This window comes from Balaenoptera ricei, chromosome 4 (genome assembly GCF_028023285.1).
Source record: "Balaenoptera ricei isolate mBalRic1 chromosome 4, mBalRic1.hap2, whole genome shotgun sequence".
Classification (NCBI taxonomy): domain Eukaryota; kingdom Metazoa; phylum Chordata; class Mammalia; order Artiodactyla; family Balaenopteridae; genus Balaenoptera; species Balaenoptera ricei.
The window spans coordinates 65,228,907-65,243,733 of NC_082642.1; the positions used below are offsets into that span (position 1 = coordinate 65,228,907).

Below are 14,827 nucleotides of genomic sequence, written 5' to 3' on the forward strand. Positions count from 1 at the left end.
TATTGAGAATAATGCATGCTTTTTAACAAAAATATTGATTTATTTGAAGGAAAAAGTCTTCAGACCCCCAGAAATAGCTGCTATGAACGAATTTATGGTATCTCTTTCTGTGAATATACAACAGAAGGGATAGGGTAACAATTTTTTTCTGTCTTACAAATAGACTAATATTATACAAGCTGTTATTTAACCTGCTTTTTCCCTTACCATCTTGTAGATAGCTTGTCATATCCGTGGTTTTTTTTTTTTTTTTTTGGCCATACCATGCGGCTTGTGGGATCTTAGTTCCCTGACCAGGGATTGAACCCAGGCCCTCAGCAGTGAGAGCGTGGAGTCCTAACCACTGGACCACCAGGATATTCCCCATATCAGTGCATGTAGATTTATCTCGTTCCTCTTAAAGGCTATGTAGTATTATATAACAATGTTGTACCATAACTTATTTAACTAATCCCCTTTTGATGGATATTTGGATAGTTTGCAGTTTGTCAAAAATACTGGTGCAGGGAATATCTTTGTGCATGTATTTTGGGGACACTTGTACTATATTATTTGTAAATTCCCTGAAATGGAATGTGTCCTTGATGATAGGTGGTACCAAATTGACCTCCAAAAATATTGTACCCCTTGTTATACTTTTGCCAATAGCATTTGTGAATTCCTTTTTTTTTTTTACACCCTGTAAAGGACTATGTGAGGGAAACAGTTGAAAATATAGGTGACTTGCAGAGTGGGAGAGGGTATTATTTGGATATAGTTCTTTAATTCATGTCCTGTTGACTCTAGTAGGTGAGTTTCATGGAAATTTCAAATGAGTATAAACTTTCTTTGCCATAAAGAGCATGGAGTGTTTCTGGATTCTGGGAGGTTAAGCTTCTTCCTGACTTGCATTATAAAATCTGATTTGATCATGGGGGGAAAAATAGAGTGCCAAGATGCAACAAAACCATACTTAGGATGGCAAGAAACATATTTCTCTGATGTGATGTTTTCCAAACATCTTCAGTCTGGTGTAATTTTAGCTGGTATGTTAAGAACTAAAATAGTAAATCATTCTTCATACTTGTTTTTAATCCCCAGCACTATGCACTGATAGCGGTAATCATGTCAGAAAGAAACAGTGAGGGAGAACTTTTTGACTGAATGTATATTCAGTGTAACTTCAGTTATTTAGATAGCAGTATCGTGGCTCCAAACCTGAAAATTCAAAAATGAAAATCAACATCAATAAGAAAGAAAATCCGAGCACCTCTGAGCAGATCTTGTTTTGTAACTGGTATTTTCCTTCTGTTTGGAGAACTTCCTTTAACATTTCTGCAGTGGAGGTTTGCTGGTAATGAATTCTTTTCGCTTTTCCGTATCTTTACTTCTCCTCTGAAAATAGCTTTATTGAGATATAATTAACGTACAATAAACTGTACATATTGTAAGTATACTATTTGATGAAGTTTGACACCCAGGAAGCCATCACCACAAGCAAGGTAGAGAACATACCTATGACCCCTGAATATTTCCTTCTGCTTTGCAATTCCTCACTCCTGCTCCTCCGTTCCGGGCAACTACTGATCTGCTTTCTGTCCCTATAGATTAGTTTGCATTTTTGGTCTGGCTTCTTTCACTCAGCATAATTATTGATACATGTTTTGTGTGTATCAGTAGTTCTTTTTTTTTTTTTTTTTTTTTTTTGCTGAGTGGTATTCCATCATGTGGATGTACCACAATTTGTTTATCTGTTCATCTGTTGATGGACATTGAGTTTGTTTCTAGTTTTGGGCTATTATAAATAAAGGTGCTGTGGCAATCACATACAAGTCTTTGTATGAATATATATTTCCTTTTCTCTTGGGTAAATACTTAGAGGTGGAATGGCTAGATCATATGGTAGGTATATATGCTTTTTTTTTTTAGTGAAACAGGAAAAGAAAAATTTGAGATGAGATATGGGGTACTGCAGTCCAGGCATGTTCTCAGGCAGATGGTTTTTAGAAAGGAGTTTATATGGAAGTTGAGGTGATGGATACCTTTAAAAAACTGTCTATGCCTGGTAGTCCCTGGAAAGTCTTTCTGTACTCCCAGCGGGTAGAGGACCCCACGAGAAGATAGCTAACTTTGAGAAGTCCCCAAGCACTTCTCTTAGCTCTGGCCTCTGCCCCAGCTCCATGCCCCAGACATTCTGCCTAGTAAATTCTGGCTGCTATCATTTATATACCAGGCTGTGGTGATGCCTGAAAGGCAAAAGGATCAGACTGGGGCCCACCTGGGAGAAACCCCTTGCAGTGGTGGGGTGGGGATGTGTTGAGAGGTGAAGCAAGAGAGACCATAGGAGTCCAGCAGGGCACCAGGGCTCTCAGACATGCTCTCAAGCATGCTCTGGTCTCTGCGAAGTTCTGTCCTTCTTGCTGGCAACCCCATCTCCAGCTGCATTGTCTTCCTTCCCTCTGTAAGAGCCAACTACTACCATAGAATAAGTTTATAGTCTAAGCTGTCTTCGCACTCCTATCCCTCCACCCCCAAGCAACCACTAATCTGTCACCTTTTTATATGTATACATGACAAAGTATAGTGTTTTTATGTACTTTTATTTATTTTATTTTAGTTTTTTGGCCATGCTCTGCGGGTTGAGGGATTTTACTTCCCTGACCAGGGATTGAACCCCGGGCCCACTGCAGTGAAAGCGCTGAGTCCTAACCACTGGACCGCTAGGGAATTCCTTTTATGTGCTTTTAAATTTATATCAGTGGCATTATTCAGCACATATTTTGAAACTTCCCTTTTTTTTTTTTTTTTTTAACTGGGCCTTATGTCTTGAGGTTTATTCATGTAGATGGAGAACTAGTATATTCCTTTTTTAAAATTCTTTTTAAAAAAATTGTCGTAAACTATACATAACACAAAATTTTACCATTTTAACCTTTTTTTAAAAAAAATATTTATTTATTTATTTGCTGTGTGCGGTCTTAGTTGCGGCAGACAGGCTCCACAGTTGCGGCTCATGGGCTCCTTAGTTGTGGCACGTGGGCTTCTTAGTTGCAGCATGCGAGCTCTTAGTTGTGGCATGCATGCGGGATCTAGTTCCCCAACAAGGGATCGAACCCAGGCCCCCTGCACTGGGAGCGTGGAATCTTATCCACTACGCACCCAGGGAAGTCCCCATTTTAACCTTTTTAAAGTGTACAATTCAGTGACATGTAAGCACATTCAGAATGTCATGCAACCATCCTCACTACCCATTTCCAGAACTTTTTATCATCTCAAACAAAAACTCTGTACCCATCAAACAATAACTCCCCTCCTCCAGCTCCTCCAGCTCCATTCCCACTCCTCCAGCTCCTGGTAACCTCACTTACACTTTCTCTCTCTATGAATTTGCCTTTCTGTCTCTATGAATTTGTCTATGAATTTGCCTCTAGGTCACCTTTGTTTTTTTGCTTTTTTTTTTGGTTTGTTTTTTGGTTTTGGTTTTGGTTTTTTTTGGCCACACCACACAGCTTGTGGGATCTTAGTTCCCCAACCAGGGATTGAACCCAGGCCCAGGGCAATGAGAGCGTGGAGTCCTAACCACTGGACTGCCAGGGAATTCCTGAGGTCATCTTTGTTTTTGAAAGATAATTTTGCTGGGTAAATAATTATAGGTTGATAATTTTTTTTCATTCAGTACACTGTTTTGTACTGCATTGTTTCTGATGCAGAATCTGCTGTCATCTTTACCTTTGTTTCTCTTATGTAATGTGTCTCTTTGGCTGCTTTTAAGATTTTTCTCTTTGTCACTGGATAAAGCAATTTGATAATCATGGACCTTAGTTCAGTTTTCTTCATGTTTCTTGTCTTGAGATTTGTTGATCTACTTGGATCCATGGGTTTATAGTTTTCATCAAATTTGGAAAAATTTTGGCCATTATCTCTTCAAATACTGTTTTCTGTCACCAGATTCCTCTTTCAGGGACTCCAGTTACATGTATATTAGGCTTCTCAAACTTGTCATAAAGCTCACTAACTCTCTGTTCTTTTATTTTTTTCCTTTTTCAGTCTTTTCCTCTGCATTTCATTGTGTATAGTTTTATAGCTATGTTTTCAAGTTCACTAATCTTTTCTCCTGCAATGTCTAATCCACCATGATTCCCTCTAGAGCATTTTTCACTTCAGAAATTGTAGCATTATTTCTAGACATTAAATCTGGGTCTTTTAAAATATCTTCCATGTTTACTTAACATGCTCAATACCCATAGCTTCTGAACATATTGGATATAATTATAACTCTTTTAATGTCCATGTTTACAAGTTCTTATATTGGTGTCAGTTTGGGGTCAGTTTCCATTGATTGATCTTTCTCCTGTTATGGGTCATATTTTCCTGCTTCTTCACATGCCTGCTTATAGTTTATTGGATTCTGGACATTTTGACTTTTGCCTTATTGGATGTTGAATATATTTGTATTTGTATAGATATTTTTGAGCTTTGTTCTGGGATGCTCAAAAATAGTAACTTAAATAACCATTTAAGTTACTTGGAAACAGTTGATCCTTCATTGCTTGATTTCCAATATCTGGAACCTTTTTTTTTTCATTTATTTTGTCTAGTTTTTCTGTTGTTTTAGGAGGAGGGTTAAATCCAGTTCCTGTTAGTTTATCTTCTCCAGAAGTGGAAGTTGAGGATGGGCAGCTTGATAGAATAGCACATGCTTCTGTAACCACTGATTTCCACCTCCCAGAAAAAGGAAGCAAGAAGCCAGAAGTCTATTACTATCTGTTATGGGGCCTAATATTGAAAGGATGACCACCTAAATACCATATTATTCTTGGAAAATTTTTGCAAATCTACATTTTAAGCAATGCAACCCTTTAGGGAGTGCTGTGACTTTCAGAAGTGGCATACAGTGTCTTGAACCCAGTATTCAGAGGCAGGATGGCAGTAGGAAGGTCTTGGTGGGAGCAGAGAGTGAATCTATAAATCTGTGGCAGGCTCAAAGATCAGGAAGATCTATCATCTATCTATCATCTATCAGGAAGGTGCTGTCTCAGGCAAATATTAAACGTTGCCAACTTTGGTTTCAGGCTGTGTTGATTCTTTCAAATGTGGGGCACTGAATTCAGCCATATGCTAAATTACCTAATATAACTAGTGTTATATATGTGTGTCATGTTCAGCACCTTGTGAAGTTATCTCATAAATAATTGGATCTTGCATATTTACCAAATGCTTTGAGGTCCACCGCTCTAATTTCTTTGTTTTTATAGGTGAAAAGAAAAGGTAAAAGCATTGAAAAAAGAGCAGGCCTGCTGGTTAATATACAGATTTCATTACCTTTAAATTCGTTGAACTGAGCAGATCTCATTCTGGGTGTATGCCTTTTTTAGGATATGAATTTGGACTTTAGTAATTGAGTGGGCTTTGAAACATAGCTTTCTGTCTCATTTTTGTTTCATGATGACTCTACATGGAATGTTCTGCTTCTGAGTTATGTGTCCTGCTTTATCAGGCATTAAGCAGTTGGCCTGAAAAGGTAATACCTGAACCAAAGACATTCAGTCCAATAAAAACAAAACAGATTTGAGTATATGCAATGTCAGTGATTAACTTTACTTCCACACTTCCTTGTGGTTTTTCAAAAGCATCAATCTCTAGGTACATACTGAAAGCAGATACTTGACCTAGCTTAGGTTTCAACCAACAGCAAGCAGATGCTGGCCTGGCAAAAAGACAATATCTAGCAAAAGAGAAAAATTCATTTTTTAAAATATGGTTATTATGATACCTTTAACACTGGTTAATTCCACTCATGGCTTTTAATCAAAGTGCAATATTAAAAGCCACACCTGTAATGAACCAAGCATACTATGAGTCACTTTAAATATATGATCTTTAGTTTTGCCATTATCTTTGCAATGTAGGTAATATAGCCCTTGTTTTAACATAGGAGAAAATTGTGATGGGATCTGGAGCCTGGGAAAGAACCTGTATGTAAAGTACTGCAGGACACCTCTTTGGGAGATTTTTGATGCTCCTTTTTAAAGTCCTGACTCAGGCATTTCCTAAGAGCGTAATTTATTTTATATGACATTTATCTAGATGATATACAGCTTGTAATGTCTGGCTGATTTTTCCTTTGCTCCAGGAGCATGTAACCATCTAATTAGGTTGATATGAGTTGAGAATACAACATTTTTCTCCAACACACAACTCCTTAAAGGCTTTTCTAGACCTTTGATATCTTGTATATGCCAGTTAAGAATTTAATATTAAGTTAAGTTTTAAAGTTATAAAGAAAACTTCAAAAACTGCATCGATAATCCTATCATCCTGATGCAGAATTGTGTTTATTTTTCATAGAGACTTGTAATCTTTTCAATGATCTTTTCTTAATTTAGTTGTTCATTTTATATGTATTTTGAATGTGTTGTTTTGTGTTTATTTCTGAAGTTCCTTTTTTGTTTTTCTGTTTTATTTATTTATTTATTTAGGCTGTGCCGGGTCTTAGTTGTGGCATGAGGGATCTTTAGTTGTGGCATGCAGACTTCTTTTTTTTTTCTTAAAGATTTATTTATTATCTATTTTTGGCTGCGTCAGGTCTTAGTTGCAGCATGCGGGATCTTCCGTTGCGGTGCACAGGCTCTTCATTGTGGTGCGTGGGCTTCTCTCTAGTTGTGGCATGCAGGTTTTCTCTCTCTAGTTGTGGCGCATGAGCTCCAGGATGCATGGGCTCTGTAGTTTGTGGCACATGGGCTCTAGTTGAGGCGTGCGAGCTCAGTAGTTGTGGCATGCAGGCTTAGTTGCCCCGCGGCATGTGGGATCTTAGTTCCCTGACCAGGGATCGGACCCGCGTCCCCTGCATTATAAGGCAGATTCTTTACCAGTGGACCACCAGGGAAGTCCCATGCGGACTTCTTAGTTGTGGCATGCGGACTTCTTAGTTGCAGCATGTGGACTCTTAGTTGTGGCATGTGGGCTTCTTAGTTGCGGCATGCATGCGGGATCTAGTTCCCTGACCAGGAATTGAACCAGGACCCCCTGCATTGGGAGTACTGAGTCTTACCACTGGACCACAGGGAAGTCCCTGAAGTTCCTTTTTGTTAAGATACTCCCAGTCCATTACAGATAGCATTTACTCAATTTTTGTCTCATCTCTTCTTTTTTCTGCAAGTAAGGAAATCAGGGGCCATCTTAAAGAAGTGGTTTACCTGAGGTTGCTCAGAAAGTGAGGTCGTTAAGGTTTGGGTTTTTTTAATTCATACTACTGCAGTAAAATCATCCTAACTGCAGAAGCCACTTGAACTGTGGAAGTCATAATTTGCTGGGTGTTGAATTTGGTTCTATCTTATAAGTTTTTTTGGAAATTTTTGTAGAAATAGGCCATTAGGACATTGAAAGCAGCTAGTGAGTCTAGAGAAAATTGGATTTAGTGTTTAAATTTTTTAAAAATCAAGATGCTTATAAGGCATTCATTGATATCATTCATGTGTGAGATATATATATATATAGAGAGAGAGAGAGAGAGAGAAAGAGACAGAGAGAGAGAGAGAAAGATATAATATTTCTCATTGTTTAGAAAACAATCTGAGGTGAGCTTAAATGTATTTGCCAGCATGGACTCAGGTCCCTCATCTGGAAAATTAGAAATGAAACATTCATTATATTTCAGATTCATTCTGTTCCTAGAATTCTTTGACTGTTTCATTCTTTGGAATTAATTTAGTCAACTGGCTTGTTTTTCTTTTTTTTTTAAGCTGGCTTATTTTTCTAAGTGGAAGAGTAATTTGCACACTTATTGAAATGTGAAATTTTCATTATTCTTTTTTATGTTGCTTTTCTATTTTTAAACTTTGGCCTGCACTTAAATATACTTCTATAGAAGTGAAAGTTATTCTTTAAAACCTATGTCAAAAAATAGAGTGTAATTATGTGACTTACACTTTCATGTGTGTGGCAAATTGGGAGAAATTTGCATAACTGAGAAAGTGAGTCTGTATAAAAGAATTGCTTTATTTCTTTGAGGCAAGTTAAAACAGGCTTTGCTTTTGGGCTGGAATATTATTTTGTTATCGAACTCACTTTTATAAAAATGCTGCACTAAATATTCTTAAATAGCTTTATTGAGATATAATTTATCATTTAAAGTGTACAATTCAGTGGTTTTTAGTATATTTGTGCAGAGAGTGTACAGCCATCACCAGAATCAATTTTACAACATTTTCATCGCTCAAAAAAGAAACCCCATGCTCATTAGCAGTTACTCTCTATTTCCCCCAAACTCCTTCCCCCACTGTCCCCAGACCTAGGTAACCACTTATCTAGTTCTTGTTTCTATAGATTTGCCTAATCTAGACATGATATATAAAGTATTAATACTTAATCCTTTTTTAATGGTTAATAGTCCATTGTATGGATACCACATTTTATTTATCCATTCATCAATTGATAGACATTTGGGTTGTTTTCCACTTTGTGGCTATTATGAGTAACGTTTCTATGAACATTTGGTTACAACTTTTTGTGTGGACATATGTTTTCATATCTCTTGGATATATATCTAGGACTGGAATTGCTGGGTCATATGGTAACAAATGTTCAACTTTTTGAGGAGCTACCAGACTGTTTTTCAAAGCAGCAACACCATTTTACATTCCCACTAACAGTGTTTGAGGATTCCAGTTTCTCTGCATCCTCACCAACACCTGTTATTATCAGTGTACTGAGTGTTGATCTAAAAATGGTATATCTGGGACTTCCCCGGTGGCGCAGTGGATAAGACTCTGCGTTCCCAGTGCAGGGGGCCTGGGTTCAATCCCAGGTCAGGGAACTAGATCCCACATGCATGCCTCAACTAAGAGTTCACATGCCGCAACTAAGAGTTCATGTGCTGCAACTAAGGAACCCATATGCCACAACTAAGGAGCCCTGGAGCTGCAACTAAGGAGCCTGCCTGCCGCAACTAAGACCCGGTGCAACCAAATAAATATTAAATAAATAAATAAATAAAAATGCTATATCTATGCAATCTGGTTGAATCATATTGACCTATTTTTCAACTAGTCTCTTAAGATATCAACAACACTAAGACAAATATAAAGTTAGTGTATGAGAGAACGAATAGCTTTCCTTTATAAAGGTAATACTCAGTCAGAAAGTATATTGGAAGAAAAGATTTCATCCATGTAATAACATAAATTTTTTTTTCAAATCTAGGAATAAACTTTAAAGAAATGCATAGAAACCATGTAAAGAAAACTTAAAAAAAAACCCACATAAGTATACATATAGCTGATTCACTTTGTTGTACAGCAGAAACTAACACAATGTTGTAAAGCAATTATAATCCAGTAAAGATGTTAAAAAACCCAAAAACAATTGGGTGCCATAAATAAAACCTGAATAATGGGTTAGGGAGAAGGAACATATAAAAAGTAAACTCCCTATAGATCAATCTGTAAAGAGCACAGTTCCCCCCAAAAATTCTAATAGGGTTTTTTAAAAACTGGCAATTTCATCTGGAAAAATAAATGCTCAAGAATAAATGGGGGGACTTCCCTGGTGGTGCAGTGGTTAAAGAGTCCGCCTACCAATGCAGGGGACACGGGTTCAATCCCTGGTCCTGGAAGATCCCACATGTCGCGGAGCAACTAAGCCATCTGCCACAATTACTGAGCCTGCGCTGTACAGCGTGTGACCCACAACTACTGAGCCTGCGTGCCACAACTACTGAAGTCCGCACGCCTAGAACCCATGATCCGCAACAAGAGAAGCCACAGCAATGAGAAGCCCGCACACCACAACGAAGAGTAGCCCCCGCTCGCCGCAACTAGAGAAAGCCTGCACAGCAACGAAGACCCAATGCAGCCAAAAATAAATTAATTAATTAATTTTAAAAAAAGAATAAATGGGAAAATTCTGAAAAAGGAAATGTAAAGACGGAAGACTTTTCCTAATTCTTTATATTGAAAAACATCATAATCACAGATATAGAAGTAATAACTGAGAGAAAATATTCGCAACATTTACAAAGGATTGCTTATCTCTAATATAAGATAATTAAGCCAAAAAGAAATAGATGAAGAATCTACTTAAAAAGGTGGAAATAGCTAATTCATAAATGACAAAAATGCTCAAGGATCACTAATAATTAAAGAAACAAAGATTTTAAAATAAGACATCAGTTTTCACCTATCAGATTAGAAAATAGTTAAAATTTAATCAGTACCTGTAGGGGTTAGGAAAAACACACTGTTGGTTGAGTGTGTATGTCATAACCTTTTTGGAGTTACTATCCAAATTTTGAAATAATTGTAAAAATTTTAAATGGGCACGCTTTGAGCCAGTCATTTCTATTTCTATGAAATTATCATGAGAAATTATTCAAGCACAAATATTTCAGTTCAAGAATATTTACTATATTATTCACTAATAAATAAGGACTGAAGTACTGATACATGCTACAACTTAGATGAACCTTGAAAACATTCTAAGCAAAAAAAAATCTAGACATAAAAGACCACATATTGTGTGATTCCATTTATATGAAATGTCCAGAAAAGGCAAATCTGTAGAGACTGAAAATAATCAGTGGTTGCCTAGGTCTGACAGTGGAAGGAGAGGTTGGGGGGAAATGGGGAGTGACTGCTAATTGGAAGGGGTTTTTTTGAGGAGGGGTTATGAAAATGTTCTAAAATTGATTATGGTGGTAGTTGCACAGCTCTGTGAATATACTAACAACCACTGAACTGTACACTTCAAATGGGTAAATTGAATGCTGTGTGAATTGTATCTCAATAAAGCTGTTATTAAAAATTAGTAGATTATATCTAGCATTTTTTAAAAAATGTGAAACATTACCCCCTCAAGTAAAGCTTTTCAGAAGAGGTGGCATTTGTCCTGGGTCTTGTAAGATACACAGGATTTCAAGATTCAACTTGAAAGGTGGCAGGAAGGTGTTTGTAACATAACAAATCACCTCAAAGCCTAGTGGCTTTAAAAAAACCCCACCCTTTTATTTTATAGTCTTTTTACACTTCTGTGAGTTGATTGGCTCTGCTGGTCTCACTTGAGGTCTCTCATGCAGTAGCCATTGGATGGCAGCTGGGTCTGAAGTCACGTGGAGGCTCACCTGGGATGCTAGCATAGTAGGTTCTCTTTCTCTCTCTGTGTAGTCTCGGGGCTTTTGCTCTCAGAGGCAGCTGAACTTCTTACATGGTGACTTAGGGCTCCCCAAAGCACAAAAAGCAAAAGATGCCAGATGTTTATAAGGTGGAAACCTAGAACTGGCACAGCACCACTTTGTGGCTTTTTATTAGTTAATATAGTGATAGAGCCAGTCCAACCATCACCATCATCCATCTCCAGAACTTTCTCATCTTCCGAAACTGAAACTCTTTACCCATTAATTTTACCCTATAAAGTTACTCTTTACCCAATAAATCCTCATTCTCCTCTCTCCCCCAGCAAATGGCAACCACCATTCTACCTTGTTTCTGTGAATTTTACTACTCTAGGTACCTTATTGAAGTAGAGTCATACAATATTTGTCCTTTAGTAACTGGCTTGTTTCACTTACCATAATGTCTTCTAGGTTCCTTCATGTTGTATCATGTGTCAAAATTTGCTTCCTCTTTTTTTTTTTCTATTTTATATATACTAGTGTGTATCCGTTAATCTCAAACTCCTAATGTATCCCTCACCCATCCCTTCCCCTTTGGTAACCATAAGATTGTTTTCTTTTTTTTTTTTTTTTTGGCTGCGTTGGGTCTTCATTGCCACGCACGCTTTCCTTAGTTGCGGCGAGCAGGGGCTGCTCATCGTTGCTATGCGGGGGCTTCTCATTTTGGTGGCTTCTCTTGTTGCAGAACGTGGGCTCCAGGCGTGCAGGCTTCAGTAGTTGTGGCGCATGGGCTTGGTTGCTTTGCGGCATGTGGCATCCTCCGGACCAGGGGTCGAACCCATGTCCTCTGCATTGGCAGGTGGATTCTTAACCACTGCGCCACCAGGAAAGCCCCGTAAGATTGTTTTCTATGTCTGTGAGTCTATCTCTGTTTTGTAAATAAGTTCATTTGTATCATTTTTTTAGATTCCATAAATAAGTGATATCATATGATATTTGTCTTTCTCTGTCTGACTTCACTTAGTGTGATAACCTCTAGGTCCATCTATGTTGCTGCAAATGACATTATTTCATTCTTTTTTATGGCTGAGTAATATTCCTTTGTATATACATATACCACATCTTCTTTATCCATTCTTCTGTCGATGGACACATAGGTTGCTTCCATATCTTGGGTGTTGTAAATAGTGCTGCAGTGAGCACTGGGGTGCATACATCTTTTTGAATTAGAGTTTTCATCTTTTCTAGATATATGCCCAAGAGTGGGATTGCTAGATCATATGATGACTCTATTTTTAGTTTTTTGAGGAACCTCCATACTGTTTTCCATAGTGGTTGCACCAATTTACATTCCTACCAACAGTGTAGGAGGGTTCCCCTTTCTCCACACCCTCTCCAGCATTTATTGTTTGTAGACTTTTTCATGATGGCCATTTTGACTGGTGTGAGGTGATACCTCATTGTAGTTTTGATTTGCACTTCTCTGATAATTAGCAATGCTGAGCATCTTTTCATGCGCCTGTTGGCCAGCAGTATGTCTTCTTTGGAGAAACATCTGTTTAGGTCTTCTGCCCACTTTTTTTTAAATACATAAATTAATTAATTAATTAATTTATTTATTTATTTATTTATTTATTTTTGGCTGTGTTGGGTCTTCGTTGCTGCGTGCGGGCTTTCTCTAGTTGCAGCAAGTGGAGCCTACTCTTTGTGGTGCGCAGGCGTCTCATTGGGGTGGCTTCTCTTATTGCTGAGCGTGGGCTCTAGGCGTGTGGGCTTCAGTAGGTGTGGCACGCAGGCTCAGTAGTTGTGGCCCATGGGGTCTAGAGTGCAGACTCAGTAGTTGTGGCGCACGGGCTTAGTTGCTCTGCGGCATGTGGGATCTTCCCAGACCAGGGCTTGCACCCGTGTCCCCTGCATTGGCAGATGGATTGTTAACACTGCGCCACCAAGGAAGTCCCTTCTGCCCATTTTTTGATTGGGTTATTTGTTTTTTTGATATTGAGTTGTATGAGCTGTTTATATGCAACTTCATTTTTAAGACTAAATAATACTTCTTTTGTATGTACAGTCATCCCTTGGTGTCCACAGGAGATTGGTTCTAGAGCCTCCCAGGGATACCAAAATCTGGTTATGCTCAAATCCCTTAAATAAAATGGTGTAGTATTTGCACGTAACCTACGCACATTCTTCCATATCCTTTAAATCATCTATAGATTACCTATAATACCTAATGTATTGTAAATGCTATGCAAATAGTTGCCAGTGCATGGCAAATTCTAGTTTTAGTTTTTTTTGAACTTTCTGGAATTTTTTTTTCAAATATTTTTGATCCAAGGTTGATTGACTCCACAGATTCAGAACCTATAGATATGGAAGGCCAACTGTATATACCACATTTTGTTTATCCATTCATCTGTTGTTGGACACTTGGGTTGCTTCTACCTTTTGGCTGTTGTGAATAGTGCTGCTTTGAACATGGGTGTACAAATATCTGTTGGAGTCTCTGCTTTTAGTTCTTTGGAAGTATACCCAGAAGTAGAATTGCTGGATTATATGGTAATTATATGTTTTATTTTTTGAGGTTGCTACATCATTGTACATTCCCACCATCAATGCACAAGGGTTCCAGTTTCTCCACACCCTTTCCAACACTTGTTATTGTCTGGACTGTTTGTGTGTGTTTTACAAAACCTTATTGGTTTGAAGTGGTATCTCATTGATTTGCATTTTCCTAATGATTAGTGGTGTTGAACCTCTTTTCATGTGCTTATTGGCTATTTGTATATCTTCTTTGGAGAAATATCCTTTGCTCATGTATTTATTTTTGTCATTGTAGAGTTGTAGGAGTTCTTTATATATTTTGAGTATTAATCCCTTATCAGATGTATAATTTGCAAATATTTCCTCCAATAGGTTGTCTTTTCACTGTGCTGATAGTGTCCTTTTACACACAAAAGTTTTTAGTTTTGATGTTGACCAATGTATTATTTTTTTTCTTACTTGTGCTTTCGGTGTCACATCCAAGAAATTGTTGCCAAACCCAGTGTCATGAAGCTTTCTCCCTGTGTTTTCCCCCAATAGTTTTGTAGTTTTAGCTCTTGCATTTAGGTCTTTGATCCATTTTGATTTAATTTTTATTTATTATATAAGATAAAGGTTCAACTTTATTCTTTTGTATATGGTTATGTTTGGATATTTTATAGTGAATTTTTGTTAGTTTATATAGGTTTATAATGGTATTATGATTATATTAAGGAGTTTTTATCTAGCGTTATAGGGATTTGCTCAGAATGACATGGTGGAGGAGGATAAGTGAGTGAGTCCACAGGTGAAACAGGATTTTGTAATATGTTTGAAAATTTCCAAAATAAAAAGTTAAAAGAAGAGTTGGGGACTTCCCTGGCGGCACAGTGGATAAGCTTCCGCCTGCCAATGCAGGGGACACAAGTTCGATCCCTGGTCCAGGAGATCCCACATGCTGCAGGGCAACTAAGCCTGTGCTCCACAACTACTGAGCCTGCACTCTAGAGCCCGTGTGCCATAACTACTGAGCCTGCGCTCCATGACTACTGAAGCCCGTGTGCCTAGAGCCCATGCTCCACAGTGAGAGAAGCCACCGCAAGGAGAAGTCCACACACCACAACAAAGAGTAGCCCCTGCTCACCGCAACTAGAGAAAGCCCGCTCAGCAACTGAAGACCCAACGCAGCCAAAAATAAATAAAATTTAAAAAAAAAAAAAG

At 38.0% G+C, this 14,827-nt stretch overlaps 1 protein-coding gene across 2 annotated transcripts in view; it reads left to right on the forward strand.

Annotated features, from left to right (window-relative positions):
* PRKCI (protein kinase C iota) overlaps nt 1-14,827 on the forward strand; it is an 80,527-nt gene that overhangs the window by 22,407 nt on the left and 43,293 nt on the right. Inside the window, exon 1 of one of the 2 annotated variants that reach the window (XM_059920512.1) lies at nt 11,852-11,981. The exons of the other annotated variant lie outside the window; for it this stretch is intronic. Coding sequence (XP_059776495.1) covers nt 11,873-11,981 — 109 coding nt within the window. The 5' untranslated portion in view covers nt 11,852-11,872. Of the gene's footprint in view, nt 1-11,851; nt 11,982-14,827 lie in introns of those variants that run through there. 2 annotated transcript variants of the gene reach the window in all.